This window comes from Phyllopteryx taeniolatus, chromosome 21 (assembly GCF_024500385.1).
Source record: "Phyllopteryx taeniolatus isolate TA_2022b chromosome 21, UOR_Ptae_1.2, whole genome shotgun sequence".
In the NCBI taxonomy this organism is placed as follows: Eukaryota; Metazoa; Chordata; class Actinopteri; order Syngnathiformes; family Syngnathidae; genus Phyllopteryx; species Phyllopteryx taeniolatus.
Window position 1 is genome coordinate 7,148,028 of NC_084522.1, and position 16,116 is coordinate 7,164,143.

Consider the following 16,116-nt stretch of genomic DNA (forward strand, 5'->3'; position numbering starts at 1 on the left):
CCACTCCAATTCATAGCTATGGACAATTTTGAGTCTTTAATGAACCTAACATGCATGTTTTTGGAATTTGGAAGGAAGCCGGAGTGCTCATAGAAAACCAAATGAAATGAAGGTCAGAGTGAAGGTCAGAGCTGAGATTCGAATCCCGAAAACTGGAACTGTGAGGCAGACGTGCTAACCACTAGTTGACAGTGCTGCCTGCGGGTTATTTGACATTTGTGAAAATGTAATCATAACAATATAAAAAATGTTTATTATTATACAGAGCATTTCTGACTTCAATATTTTTGGAGTTTTTTTTCCCCCCGTGAGATTTGATTTGTTTTTAGAATTGCACAGTGGACCGGATCAAATGGCTGTACATGACCCACAGGCTGGATGTTTCCCACCCCTGTGCTACAGGGAATTCAATGACTTTTTTAAAACATCTTTATTTATAATTTTTGTAAATCTTGCAATTTACTTTTGAAAAGTGCTGCTACAATCAGTCATGCTTGGTTTAATTTTCATTTTGTATGGATGTGGAAAATATACATTACCTCGTTTTTGCGAATGGATTTTAAATATACCATACAATTGCTTTTTTCCCTTGATTCTTCCAAATAACTTGAACTTGCAAGCATAAATTTCAAGCCGGGTACATATATACACTGATTTTTAACATCTTGACCAGTTTTTAAACACATGAAAAAAAAATGGTGTGCTTACTGCTCTTATCGTGTGTGGTGTACTCAAGAACACCACACACTACCACGTTTCCACCAGGAATTGGTAGTCTCCTCCCCCAAACCAGATGTATGTGGTAGTACCAAGATTGACCTATGAGAGGACGTCTGTATTGCTACAAGGGGTCCCAGCTACTGGAAAGTAAGAAGAAGAAGAAGAAGAAGAAGAAGAGGGGGAAAAGACGAAAGACGACATTAGGCTGTCATCTTAAAATGTAACTGCGGTGCGGTTCGCAACAAACTGTCATACAACCCTGATGGAGGTAATAAAATAGTGTGATTTGTAGTGTAACTGTATTCAAGGATGTGAGCATCATTATATTTGAACCTGTCATGCTCCAAATGAAAAGGGGAAGTCCCATTAGCGTTCTTGTTGTACGTTTTAGGGCCAGAGCGTGTTACGCTAGCTAACGCTGCAAACGGTGCATTCATTGACTCAAAGGCACCAACTGTGAAAAGCTGTATTCGCACATGTAATACATCTAGCAGTATACAATGGAACATCCAAAGTCAACTCTCCTAAAATTGGTACAATTTAAAACTCAAGACAAAATTTCTGGGAAAAAAATGTGCCTCAAAAGTCAAAAGACACCTCAGTGGGCACCTAAATTGTGTTTTGCTTTTCTAATACCAGTGCTGGCAAAGAGGAACCATGTAATGATACCCACAGAACCATGTACTTATAGGACAGGAAAGTTTGCTGGCTGCTCAGTACAATTAAATATCAATCATGTTCACATTCTAAGCAGATGCTAATTCAAATACGCTTACCATACGTACACTACGTGCCACTTCTTAATTCCAGCAGTACCTCTAAAAACCACTAGGTATCCCTCTCCATTGTTGTCTGTCAGGTGTCTTTGAGGGATGAGTACCGGTAGTTTCACTTCATTTCAGTTGAGACTGAGGCTTATCACGAATAGCGAAAATCCGCGAGTAATTGACACCCCCACTAAAAAGGTTTGGAAATGTTTATAGATGCCAGAACATGAACCGCAAAGCACTACTTATGTCTAAATGTAACTCCTAAACTCACTTCAAAGTACTTCCTTGACACCAAGATGGTATTTGATGATGCCAAAGCAACACTAGTTGCATAGAAAATGGATGGAAGTTTAAAGCAATATATTTATTGCTTTGTTCTGAGCACAAAAACAGGAGCTAGGTTTTTTTTTGTTTTTTTTTTAGCAAAAAAACCTAACAGGAAATAGGTTCTTAAAAAAAAGTTCGAAGTCAACCAGCATCGCAGAACTGTTTGACTTTGGAGGTTCCACTGATTGCATTGAAGCGCATCATACATTTTGACCTTCTCATATCTCCATATTGTACTGATGGCTTATTTAATTCACGGTGATTTGAGCATCATTTCGTATCTCCAAGCATTCCCTGATACTTGGAATTGACTTTCTGCTGTAGTTGTCGTTGGCTTGAAAGCAGCAGAAAATGGCTGTTGGATAAGACCGTTTTCTAAGTTAAAAGAGGATTGGAACAGACTTTAATGTATAAAGTTCATTTCCACTTCTCTTCTACTTCCCCACACCAGAGTTTTGCCCGGCATGTTTCTGGGCGATGCCGTAAGGCACGTGAGCGGCGATGGTGCCCATTTCGGCCGCGCCCTCCACATGAAACATCTGGTCGTCGAAGTAGATGTGAGGTCTGATCTTCTCCAGCATGGGGCCCTTGGGCGCCCCCGCCAGGAACAAGGCCTCGTCGATTTCCAGCCCCCAAGCTCTGAGGGTCTTGAGGGCTCGGATGCCAGAGCTGGCCGCGCTTCGTGCCGTCACTAAGTAGGTCCGGATCGGGCAGTCCAGGCGCTGGCCTTTCGCGTAAAACTTCTTCTGGAGCTTCCCAAGGGCCTCCAGGAAACCTTTTAGCGGACCCTTCCGGAGAAGAAGAGAACAGATTGGGATTTATTGCATTGCTTTCACAGTCACACAATTCATTCTATACAGTTAAGAAAGCAGATACATGATCCAACAGAGTGTCCTCATTTTCGCGCTCGTGTTCGAAGAACTTGTCCAGCCCGTGGGCCTTGAAAATGCGCTCGGACTCATCGGAGAAGAGAACGGCATCGCCGTCAAACGCCACCCTCAGCTGGGACTCCGACACCTCCGTCCGCTTCTCTGGCGTGAACATGGTCGCTGCGGCGATACCTGATAATAAATCGGAATGTCGAAATAAATTCATTCATAAGCAAACATTAAGACAACTTTGACAGCGGACTGGGGAAGTATGACATGTAGTAGAACCCCCGCCGATTCACCATTCGTGAACCCAGTCTGTAGAACCTAAACGATTCGCTGAAAAACTCACAGTTTCCGTAACACCCAAAGATCTTTCTGCGGTGGAATATTAGATGGGGCGGAGTAAACCATTTTTTTTGAGAACCAATACCCAGTAATTAAATTCTTAGGAATCAAATTCCTCTTCTGTCGCAAATGAGTGATGACTTCACATGAAAGGAAGTGTACAGTACTTTAGTTCTGAAGTTTTCCAACATGGCGTCAATAACGTAATAATTATTTAGCATTCACACAATAATGAAACCACATCCTATGTGATGTCCTTCAATTTGAGGAAGTACCCCCAAATGGCCTCTCGGCTAATTAAGACCTTTGAAATAAAATGTCAAGGACGCTTTCTTTGCCTGACGCCATTGCATGCGTATGTTTATGTGGTTCATTGGGTCACCTTGACAGGTGTGTGGTCCTGCATTTAATCCTCCCTGGTAGGGTCGAAACATAGCGAACGTCAATTTGTTGTCTAATTGAGATTTTTTTTGGTTCCAAAGGATGTTTGTTTGGAATTACGAATAATCAATGTTCATTAATGTCGGAATGCATTTAAAGTCGATAGAATTCTGTATAATTCAGCTGTTTTGCCACAACAATAGGAATCTCAAGACACAGTAGGGAAGGAGAAACACTTTTGTCATTGTCAGTCCAAGTTATTTTGGTTCACAAGAAAAATATTCAACGAGGTGTGCGCTCACCTTCAGCTAGCGCCTCCCTGACCTTGTCTGCGTCAGCCGACAGGTAGAGGTTAGTGTGCCAAGCCTTGAGGTATCCGATTGGACTGCTTCCCCCTGTCATGCAAAACCGCTCTATGAACAGATCTGAAAAAAAAAAATGGATTCAAAAGTGACACCAGTGCTTTTAAAGCTGTACTTCAGAGGTGGCAAAAGTAAATCTGTAGCTCAGTTATCACTTTCCAATCAGTTTTTAATACCTCTAGCCGTCATTAGGATTGCATTGGCTGGAGCCTATCCCGGCTGACTTTGGGTACACCCTGGACTAATTGTTAATTCATCACAGGAGTCCAGGGCACATATAGACAAACAACCATTGACATTCATAATCATTTATATGGAAAATTAAGTCACTTAACCGACATTCCAACCCATGACCTGTTGACTGTTGGGCCCTAGTTACCACCTTAGCATTGTTTCCCTAATATTCAATTATTGCCCAAGTATGTGCAGATGATAGATTATTATCCCAATGTTACCCCAAGGTGTCCAAATGTTCCTATGAGAAAAGCTGCATAGCAAACAGTAATAGAATTCTGTCTTAATCACTTTTTAATGAATGCATCATCCAAGGGTGGCCCATCACTGACCCTCTCTGCGGGAGGTTTGTTCAACATCAACATGTCTCCATAACATCAGAGAGGCTTTGTTTGGCTTCGCTTTTGTCGGGAAGCCCAGAGGCCTGGAACCGTTCGAGTGTTCACGCAGAGAGCCACCAGCGAGATCTAACGCCGACTAATCTGGGCGGCTCTGCTTCCGACGTGTTTTTGTTTAGGGGCCCCGCGGATGAACCTTAGATCCCGCGGGATGGGGTTTTGAACCCGACCCAGCGTGAGGCCTGGAGGATCTTCTAACGTTTGATGAGGCAAACAGGAAGTGGTCAGTGACGGAGAGGAGGTTTGCGTGCGTGGGAATGATCCATGAAAAGTCAGCTGTTGATACATGTTGTTTACGTCCGCTTGGGGAGGTAACCATGCATGTTGCATGTTCACTAAGACCTTAGGAATTATATACACAAGACGTTTTTAACAGAAAACTTAAACGTCTTTGTTTTTACATCACAACTGCCTTTTGGAATGTGAATATTGGAAAAACTGTTAGCGTGTTTAGTGACAAGCATAAGCAAATATACAAATGTTATATACAAATGGTGGAACACAGCACAGTTGTGTACAAGTGTCAATTTACTGCATTGCTCCGACATCAAAATGTTCCCGTATTTACAATATTATTTTGTCTTTTTCATTTGACTGTCCCCTCATTGTGCCGCCAACCACTTGAAAACTTACTGTGATGGTTGATGGTGTTGATGAGGCGGATCCCGACGTGCGCGTGGTTGTACGTCACCAGCACGATGTCGAACAGCTCTTCGCTTTGAGGATACAACTCGCGCAGACGAGCATTTACCGCTTCCAGAGCCTGCTGACGACAAGACGTCATTTTGACATTAAGGTCCATAAACTATTCTCTTGTATAATGTATTTGGTTGTTTTTGTATAAGCCTGCTAAGTACCAAACAAACTAAAGCGGGCTACACGCATACCGACAGCACAGCAAGAGCGTAAAAATGTTAAATGCTAAGGTAAAAATGCTCAACTTTGACCCGAATGTTGGTATGTATGTCTTAATGTGTCTGTATATGTAGATTTCCATTAAAAAAAAATATATATTTTTCGACCTTGACTAAGGGGAAAGCGGGTCCAGGGGCGAAGGGTTCGTTCTCGTGTTCGATTTGGTATCTCAGATATTCCTCCACGCCGTGCTGCTCGAACACTTTCTCTTCCCGCTCGGTGCGGAACAGAACCCGCGTAGAAACGGCGATCGTCACTGCGTTCTCGGGCTTGGGCTGCAGCCGCAGAGGGAAAAACAAAGAGACACAGGAGAATGACATTTTGAGTCAATGGAAGGAGATGGGAAGTGAGAGATTAATGTGTGACGGGGCCTGGACGCACTATTCACGAACATGCCATGCAACATGTACCAATCACAGTAACTCATGCCAGTTGGGTGCTCATACCTTCATCACTGGAAAATGAGCCATAAAGCCAATGTTTTTAGTCTTTCTAAACTTTTGTAGCATTTCGTCTGGTCAACTTTGTGCCTTGGCTTCAAGAGGTTGGTTCTAATTAAAGCTGTGTTCACACTCTTGTTCTGATTGTTCGGTTCATGCGTTTCATTGAAGGAAGTGCGTCCATTCCCCTCGCAGACACGACAAACACAAGTGGTTTTCTAGCAACTGGTTTAATAAAGCCCTCCGATCTCCATCATAACCTGAAAACTAGATACAAATGATACAATGGATGCAATTAGGAACAGACAAAAAAACATGGCTAGACACGGGTGTCAACCCTGAATGGTGCATGGATCAAAGACACAAACCAAGTTTAAAAGGATTGGGAAATTGCAAATGTTCACCTGTAAAGATCAGCTTCCTTTGTATGTTTTTCCTGGGCAAACTTTAGTCCAACAATAAAAATACCAGTATGTGTCGAGAGTACCAAACTACAGGTGTGAACACACCCTTAAGGGCCCACTTGAGTCAGCAAAGCAGGAGGAGAAGAGTCGGGAGGGGGTATGACTTGGGGAAAGCACCACCGACCGAGCAAACACTCTCAAACCGTGTTGTGCGTCTGCGAGCTCGAATGATGGCGTCAGATAAACTAGCACGGCCTCGCGTTGCCGACGGGTCGCCTTATGTGGCCGTGTGTGTCTGTGTGTTAATGCCCTGACGCCGATATTCAAAGGTGGTGGGCTGCATTCCTAATGGGGCAATGTGGCATTTGCGCCGGTCGTGCAGTGACTGTGTCGCGGAACATAGGTGTGTGAAATTATCCGATTTCACCAAATTGGTCCCAAAAATGTATTTACTGCAAATATCTTTGCTCATCTATCTATGCCAGCAATGTATAGTGATAGGCAGAACAATGAAATGGTCTTCCACTCGATGGCAGAAGGTGCAATGAAGCTGTGTATCCACCTTGCCATTCATAAAACAGAATAAGCAAGTATATCACTTTGTGTTCATATAAATGGCCCAGATACCATCATTATTTCAGTATACTGTATATACCTTTTGTGATTTAAAAAAAATCTTGTTTTTTTTAGTTGGTGTTTCTAATGTAAAAACAGTCCTGTGCCTTGGCTCAGTAAAGGTTGAAAACCACTGCTGTCATGGGTTCATACTGTAGCTAAGCAACAGCGGAAATTGACTCCACCAATACTGTGTAAAGGCCAAATGCATATAAAAAACAGTTGTGGCATGCGTTGAGGGTCATTCTATATCTGTGCATTATTTAGGACGGGAATGTGTACATGGGCGACACATACAAAAATACAGCTTTTTGTTGTTGCTGTCCAAAGCGCATTGGGCTTGAGTGTTGGTAATAGGCCAGAGGCACAACAGCGTAGCGGACTATTTTTGCTTATTTAACAACAGCACCTCAGAGGACCAGTTGAATTCAAGCCGACACACTAAACATTTTGAAGCCCAAAAAAAATGAGTTGACGTGGGAGGTTATGTAAGGTTGTAAAGCAAATCTTCAATTTAGTCCAACTTAAATTTCAGTTGGACTTTTTCACCGTTTAAGGAGGGGTTGGAGAAAATATTGACGGATCGTTGTCGAAAGCGTCAAATGTCAATATTATGGCTGACTGAGTCTCGGTGTTCTTAATGTACTGCCAACAATGCGTATCTGAGTGGCCATAAAACATCTATTATTCCATATTTATTGCTTATAATATATTCTACAGTAATGACTGTAGGGGGGAAAACTGTTTTGACACCGTTTACTGCTGCTGTTGTGCTGTTTTTTAAAAATGTTTTTATATAATGATCATAAAATTGCTGTATACTGAACCTCGCCAAATAAAGTCCCCATAAAAAGCTTTTGTAGCGTTTACCCCTCCGACAGACATTAGACACATTTAAACATATGAAAACACATAAACTATTAAATACCACTTTTTCGAACGCTCTCGCCCCCACAATTCTCCAAATAAGAGGCAAGTCATGCTTGCGTCGAGCTGTTTGTTACTCTCCGTTAAACTTTGCTGTAAAACTGACACATAAAACAAAAGACAATAACACATTGCATATTTCAACACGTATAAATTCAACCAAACCATCTATTTTTATCTAACAAAAGTTTACTAGCTTAATGCTAACATTATGTGAAACGCCACACACAAGCGGACACAAATTAGCATAAATGTTACTGGTAATTATACACTTTCACTAAATGTGTGTGACTCTAAAATCGGACTTACTATAACTGTATAGTGTAATGTAAAAACCTTTATTTTTTCGCTTGTAAAATCTGCACTCTAGCGGGGCGGGAATGTTGAACAGTGATATAGCAGAGGACCACTGAGATTATTGACAAATGTTTAATACTCACGCACACCCACTGGTAAGAATGAGTTTAACATGACTCGTATGATTGGTTAGTTGAGAAGGTGAGTCCGTGGTCATGCAGCCAATCACAGAGGAGGTTAAAATGAGGTGAGAGACAAATCAGAACCTTTCAATTATCCGTGTGTCGTACTCACAAAGAACACGGCGCCTTCCACCTTGCGGGCTCGTCTCACTGTCAGCGTCTGCAAAATGACATTTTTCAATTAACAAAACATTTTTTATATAAATGAATAATACAAAACAATGAATACATTTTAATGGATCCATTTTGTCTTTATGACGACAGTATGTAGCCGAATGACCAGAAAACAAACTGATTCCTGCTCCCTCTCTTTTAGCGTCTTTTTACTATATTTTAGTTTTATTAAACAGGTGTTAACTTGTTTCAATAATTTTCTACTTTTAAAAGGCTATTTAACACATTGTGAATAACAGTTTTAAAATGGCGAAGGTTTGAATGTGGAACAAATGAATTCTTTTTTTTGTTTTGTTTTAATGAGAACATTTAGTGGTACCTTCACTTATGGGTGTCCCAACCTACGAGTTTTTCGAGGTAGCAGCACTTGCTTGGTCATATATATATATATACATATATATATATATATATTAGCTTCAGTTATGCCAGGACAAACAGTCAAACTCACAAATACAAAATGAGATGACTCGCTAGGAGCTACAGTAAGCCAAAACTAACCCGCCAAGATCCTGATGGGACTCACTAGGCCACGCCCCTTAAAGGCCCACATAGAACACACCAGCTATTATTGCGACTTGTCCAAACGTACAGTGTAATTACTGTACATTTGGGCGTTTATAAAAACAGTTTATGGCCTTATATTTTATTTCATTATATTTCGTTTCGTACAATGCAGTACTAGTCTTCTTTATTAGAAATCATGTAACGACGGACAAATAAAACTTGTGAGTCAAGATACCACTGTATTTGAAATTGGATCAGTTTGGGAACATCACCAGAACAGGTTGTTGGTCTTTAGAGGTTCCGCTATATTATCCTTGTTCCCTTTATTTCTCAGTGGATATTGCGGGACAGAAGATAGGGAATGTTTGGCCTTGGCGGAGATCCACGCCCCACATTTTGATTTACACCATGCACTGTAGTTTTTCTACGTGACATCACAGACAGCCTTCCGGATGTTCGCCAAGTTTGGGACGTGAGTAATCCATCCGAGTCAGTTTACGCTATGAATAACATGTCACGCTATTGGAGGCCGGAGGCGAGGCCGGGGGGTCTTTAGTTGCGATCTGATACGGGCGGCGTTAACGGCGTGCCCTCTGCCAGCCGGACCACGCGCCATGCCTCCGTCACGTGGGCTCCCCCCTCGGTAGCCGCCTGTATCGTCAGCACCTGTGCCGAGTGATAGCCCCCAAAATCCTGACTCATCTATTTGCATATGCGAGCATGCTTGGCACCCTTTTGTTGTTGCATCAAAACAAGGGAGGAAGTGGGAAGAGGTTTCCAGGTAACAGGCTCAGGGGACGAAGAGGGTTCACAGCAGGAATAAATAGAGGGTGAGCGCAAACGTGTTTGAGGGGGATATTTATAGGTGGGTAAAAGGCCACGGGTGATGTGATGTGTTGCAGCAGATATGATAGTTTGCTTGGAGCTCTTGAATGTTAATCTGTGTGCTGTGGAAGGAATATTAAATGCACTAGTCAAAATAATATGTTTTGTGCTTTACATTCATCCAGATCTATAGTTTCACCCTACATGAACCTTGTAGCATGTGTCCACTCTGGAAAGCCTTTTGTAATCACTATCTTTGATATCCAGTTTAAGGTCCATGTACTGGTATGCTCTTTGTTCTCACTAGTAAGATCATTCAGTGCAGTAGTGGAACGACTGTTTCCTACTAGTAAAGTTTTTTTTCTTTTACTAGTGCCACTTTTGGCCTACTACCACGCAATTAAGCCTTAAACTACTATTTTGCACTAGTAACACAACTTGGCCCAGCTAGTAGGCACTAATAGCCTCCTGGACCCTGCTAGTAGGACAATGACGTGTATAAAATATTTTTTTTCATTCGACGCCGTGTGCCAGTATTCGCCATGGATGCATCTACTTTCACTTATAAATTGTAATAGTATCCTTTACTCCTGATATATCGCAGTTCATCATTCATGCTTTTTTTTTTTTAATGGGTTTTTACAGTATACTGGAGAGTCTGAGGTTAGTCAGTGTAATAGCACATTGCCCTGCAACATGCAGGGCAGCACTGAGGGTCTGTACTGGAAGAGATGCTGCATAATTATGCGCAAGAATGAGAGGCAGATAAGAGCCCCAACTAAGCGCTAGTAATAGTCGTTCCCCCAGAGCAGAGAGAATACATGCCTGTAAATATTGTAGTTGTTTAAAGATTTACAATGTATTTACATAACATCTATATCTCTATATGTTAGCATTAAGCTATCCATCCATCTATTTTCTGAGCTGCTTCTCCTCACTAAGGTCGCGGGCGTGCTGGAGCCTATCCCATCTGTCATCGGGCAGGAGGCGGGGTACACCCTGAACTGGTTGCCAGCCAATCGCAGGGCACATAGAAACAAACAACCATTCGCACTCACATTCACACCTACGGGCAATTTAGAGTCTCCAATTAATGCATGTTTTTGGGATGTGGGAGGAAACCGGAGTGCCCAGAGAAAGCCCACGCAGGCACGGGGAGAACATGCAAACTCCACACAGGCGGGGCCAGGGATTGAACCCGGGTCCTCAGAACTGTGAGGCCGACGCTCTAACCAGTCAGCCACCGTGCCGCAGCATTAAGCTAGTGAACTTTAAATTAAATCATGTGGTTTGGTTGAACTGTCGGTTTTACAGTAAACTTCAACTGGGAGTCATAAAGACCTTGAAGCAAGCACGCTTTGGCTCTTAGGAGAAGGGCACAAGTCACAGAGTGAGAACAGGTGGTAAAGAAATACTTTGGAAAGTGTGTTTTAATACGTGTACATGTGTTTTGAATAGGTTTAAATGTGTTAAATGATGTGGGAGAGGTAAAGCTATTGAAAAAGTATTTTTTATAGTCTCTCTGTTGCATATCACAGAGTTTCACATATTGTGGTGGGTCTGGGATACACAATAAATAAGTTTTCACTGTATTTCCTAAATGAATTTGGACAAATCTGCAGTTAAAAAAAAAAAATAATTAACGGCCCTCAGCCACTATTAGCAGAAATATGGTACTTTTTGAGGCAAGTTACTTGTTTGGTGTTTGGACTGTATGATCCTCCCTATGACCGACCGTTCATAAGCTCCATAAGCTGCTCATGTGGCACATTAACAGCAAATCAAATGGAAGAAGATCAGAAGAGGAGTGTCCATTCACGGTGACACAAAAAGGTGAATGCAAAAGCTGGTCGGACTTACCTGTTTTGGTTTGGCGGTGAGGCCCAGGTGCTTTTCTTGGACCTCCTCCTTCTCCTCCCAGGATTGTCTCTCATTTCCATTGGAAGAAGCGCAAATTTGGAGCTCCTTCACCTTCACGGAGTCTACGCTCATCTTCACCATAGAGAATGTGAGCGGCCCTAAGGTGCCCTTTAAGTGGCCTTAGCAAGTAGAAAATCGAACTGAAGCTAGCCGGTGTCCTGCAGCTGTAGGTAGCATTTAGCAGGACTCTCCTCTAAGGTGCATTGGCATTGAGTAGCTGGAGTTTGCCGAGCTTGCACCTGCTTGCTGGAAGCTGGCCATGTGGAAAGAGCAAAGATCCTTAGGGAACGCAGAATGCTCAGCTCATCCCTCTGCCACATGGCAACCTAGTGAACACGCTCTTGTATAAAGTGTGTTTGTTGGGAGTCCATCTGCTGCTCTCTCTCTTCCACACCGCTCACTTGGTCCCAACACCAGCCTCCCTCCCTTTTTTTTTTTTTTGTCCCGCTAACACAGCTCTGGTGGCTCCCTGAGTCGCAGCCAATCGCACGCCGCGGCCTTCCCGCTCACCAATGGCCGCATCGCTTCCGTGTTCAGGCAAGCTCTGCCCTCTTGCTGGCCGCTGTTGACACGGGGAAATGCACGTGGGGTGCGAAGAAATATTATTTTGACAAGTGAGGCAGTGTGAAGTAGTCCTTTATGAAAATAACTGAGCAGCACCTTAGCCTAGTGGATAGTGTGTCTGCCTCACAGTTCAGAGGTGTGGTGTTGGAATCTCGGCACTGGCCTTCCTGCGTGTCCTCATGCTTGTGTGGGTTTTATCCGGGCACGCTGGCTTTCTCCTACACTCCAAAAGCATGCAATGAAACTCACTCTATATTGTCCGTAGCTGTGAATGTGAGTGTGAATAGTTGTCTACTGTGCCCTGCATTTGGCCGGGGTATGTGTGTGTGTGCGCGCACGTGTTAAAGTACCCTAAAGGTATCTGCTAATGGATAACCTCCGCTTGCCTAACTACAAGGCCATTAGTGTGCATGCTGATTATCCCCGGGTGTCAGGGGCACAGTGGATCAACACATGCGAAGGCAGCTGCGGTCTTGTCATGTGTTGCACACCTGCAATTGGCTGGAAACCAGTTCAGGGTGTACCCCACCTCTCACCCCTCAGCTGGACTAGTGTCCAGTTACCCAGGACCCGAATGCGGACAAGTGCTCTCAAAAAAAAATGGTGTGATGCATAGTTCACATTTATTTATCACTCCTTTTCCAACCTGAATGTTTGCAAAAGTACTCCGCTTCGTCTCATAGCTCCCTCATGTGGCGAGTCTGAAGACCGCCTCATGCACTACGCCATGACCTCTGCTATATCCAGACCGTCCTCTCTCATGCACTCACGGTTTTTTTTTTTTTTTTTTTGGTTTTTCCGTCTGCAGCTCAGCCCCAGTGCGCAAATGTGATTGTTTTATCCCGAAGCAGAAACGTGATGCAGAGAGGCTGACAATACATTCGTATTGATCCGTGGAGGGGGGCAAAAAAAAACAGTCCGAACAGTTTCACAGAGGGTGGGCTTGAAACACAAAGCCCTCTGAATGCATGTAATGGATTTTATTTTTATTTTTAGTTAAAAGTCAAATTATAATACCGTGCAACCACCAAAGTCAGGCCCAATTTGTCCCTTCATGCTGGTTGACCCTCAAGTTGTTCTAATTTCAACATTTTAATAGTCCCCCCTCCATACAAGTTTTAAAAAAGGTAACTGTTGCATAATAATGCTAAATTAAAAACTACACACAGCAAACAGTTATGCTTTCAGCTCCATCCTATTCATGTTACCATCCGCAAATGCATTGGTGGATGGAACTGTTATTTAATTAATCGCCTGACCCTTTCCTATGTCACGACTGGTTCCATTTCCGTGGTTATCATCACACTTTTCCTCTTCCACTTACTATCCTTTTATGGTAGCATCACACACACACACAGACACACACACACACACACACACACACACACACACGCACGCACACAACAGAAAACAAAAATTGCACGGGGAAAGTCTGTCACTCCTTTATTCTTACCCTTTTCTTCTCTTTATGGTAATCGGCTTCTTCCTTGACAATCGCGCCATGTTTTTGTGGTTCAATAAAAAAAACAAATATTGGGGTTTCAGTTTTTCTGTCACAGGGTGTCGGTGTTTAATCGCAAAGGTGTGAGGCGAAAAGTCACCAACTGTAATTTTTGGTCCGCTTTAGTTAAGCGTGTCGCTCACTCTGTGGCGGGCCACTGATATTTGTATTATTTACAATGAATCCATCAACTCATTATTTAATCATATTAATGGATTGAAAATTAATAACAAATGAATGAGTAACAATTCTTTAGAATGAGTATAGGGAAACAAAACTTCAAAATTAATGCAAAAAGAATTACAGGACTCTAGATAACGGAAATGCTTGGTGGGCCGGATTAAAGAACCAAGTGAACCATACTTTGCCCACTCCTGCTTTACATACTCACTGAGCTGAAGTCTCTTGAACATCCAGGGGCGGTTCTGGGCCTATTATAGTGGGGGGAGGGAGGGCAAGTGTTTTTTCAGAGGGGTCATAGTTTGTGTCTCCCTAGGATTATAAGAATACCAGTCCCAAAACAATTTGGGAGGTATATTTGTTTAATTTTTGGAGCTGGCTGGAACCAAACCTGTGGGGGGGGGGGGGGGGGTGATAATGGTTTGAACTCAAGGTTTGACTTTTGAGGGATATTTCCCCGCCAACTAGAAACTCTTTTACTTAGTTGAGTTATTTAATACTAAGCATTATTTAATTGAAATTGATTCAGTTGCTTATTTGAAAGTTTATTCAAGATATAAAATAATTAAAAATTGACATTTTATATATATATATATATATATATATATATATATATATATATATATATATATATATATATATATATATATATATATATAGTTGCATTTTCTCAATGTTAATATTGTCAGAACATATTTTATATATTTAATGTATTTGTTTAAAACATTTAATACAGTTTAATACTACACATTCTATCACAGGCATAGTTTTTAGTTATGATCATGATGACTCGCGATGATGATCATTATGATGATCATGTGTGTGGCAAAGCTCATGCGTATGATATCTGGCTGGCCTCTGCACGGTTGCCGTGGGAACAGCAGGGGTGACGTCACTGCAGCAAGGTGACATCATTGCGAGATGGTGACTCATTACAGAATGTGGGTCTGCGCTTGTGCAATAACACAACAGGAGTTGGAGAAAACAGCTTTTTGACATTCACGTTTTAATCCATGTAACAAAAATAATTACATTACCCTTTTGTTTCTAACCAAAACAAATAGGAAAAAATCTGACAGACAAATAGACATTTACAAATGATTCATATGTAAATACAATACAAAGCATATTTCTTAAGCATTTCTGGCGATGTGAGTAATGCCTCCTGTCATTTTCAGCTCAAAGCAAAACAAGTCCATCCTTGGCACTTCACTATTGAATTTTAACTAGAGGCCCACGCAAATTATAAGAAATGACACGTTATTTTCAGGAGGAAATTTAATGGGTTTTTTTCTCCAGTCCAAAGTGGTTCGGATAAGGACTGTGGTCCCGGTAATCAGAAAAGCACCTGTTGAGCGGCCACTTTGTGAGATTATTTAACAAATCAGCGGAAACAAAAAGGGCAAAAAAAAAAAGGCATTAATGCACTTCATCTATGCGGCTCAATTGCAATAGTTCACTCACTAACATAATAACCGAACTTACATTAAACACTATGTGATGCATACATGGGCCACTCATTTCGTTTACTTCGCACATAATCATTGATTTAATTCCAGTATTATAACCTCATTGACTTAAATGAATCTAGAAAAATGTGTGAGAATTAGTTTTGATCATCTGGTGCAAGCAAAAAACTTACTAATGGTTACTGTCTTGTAATCATTTGGCCTAACACGCTGCTTACGTCCACTGGGTGGCGCTCTGACACGTAACTCACATCTCTGCGTCCCCTCACTGGCTTGTCCACAATGGCCATCATTTGTCTATATGACTATTTACCTCCACAGCGATTAAAACCACACACGCACACACACACGCACACACGCACGCATTCCAAGTACCAGCACAAAGGGAGGAATAATACTCAAGTGTTTGTACACACATACAGTACACGCATAATTGTAAAACTAGACCGAGACGTCTTTTTGTAACACAAATGCTGCAAATACAAAAACACGAGTGTGAACGCCTGCAAAAGTCCCACACACACACACACGCGCGTGCATACACTCACACACTGTAGCTGTGTCATCTTTATGAAAGTAGAGCTAAGCTACAAGTACATTTACATATTACAGAGGTTTGCAATCATAAATACCATTGTGTGATAATGTACATATTATAATAATTACAGTATCGAACACAGGAGGGCTTGTTATGTAGATTTGAAGATAGGGAGGAGGAGGAAGAGAAGAAATGAATTCCCATTGCATTCAAGGAATATTTAGAAAGTAAGATTTTTGCTATACTTCCATT

At 42.0% G+C, this 16,116-nt stretch overlaps 1 protein-coding gene across 1 annotated transcript; it reads right to left on the minus strand.

The window, feature by feature from the left end:
* Positions 1-236: 236 nt before the first annotated feature.
* On the minus strand, positions 237-12,042 carry nt5c1aa (5'-nucleotidase, cytosolic IAa). Its single transcript, XM_061760907.1, has 7 exons — positions 11,553-12,042; positions 8,302-8,349; positions 5,432-5,599; positions 5,043-5,172; positions 3,718-3,840; positions 2,694-2,878; positions 237-2,605 (listed from the first exon to the last, which is right to left on the minus strand). The coding sequence occupies exons 1-7, from the start codon at positions 11,691-11,693 to the stop codon at positions 2,252-2,254; spliced, it is 1,149 nt and encodes a 382-aa protein (XP_061616891.1). The 5' UTR covers positions 11,694-12,042; the 3' UTR covers positions 237-2,251.
* Between the last annotated feature and the right edge of the window lie 4,074 nt (positions 12,043-16,116).

Bases quoted from the DNA above. Each gene is read 5' to 3' on its own strand.
- nt5c1aa (XM_061760907.1), bottom strand. From the start codon at position 11,693: ATGGTGAAGATGAGCGTAGACTCCGTGAAGGTGAAGGAGCTCCAAATT. The intron at 5,600-8,301 runs GTGAGTACGACA...CTGCGGCTGCAG, and splicing joins TGGAAGGCGCCGTGTTCTTT to CCCAAGCCCGAGAACGCAGT. The intron at 3,841-5,042 runs GTAAGTTTTCAA...TTTTTTTTTCAG, and splicing joins CAACACCATCAACCATCACA to ATCTGTTCATAGAGCGGTTT.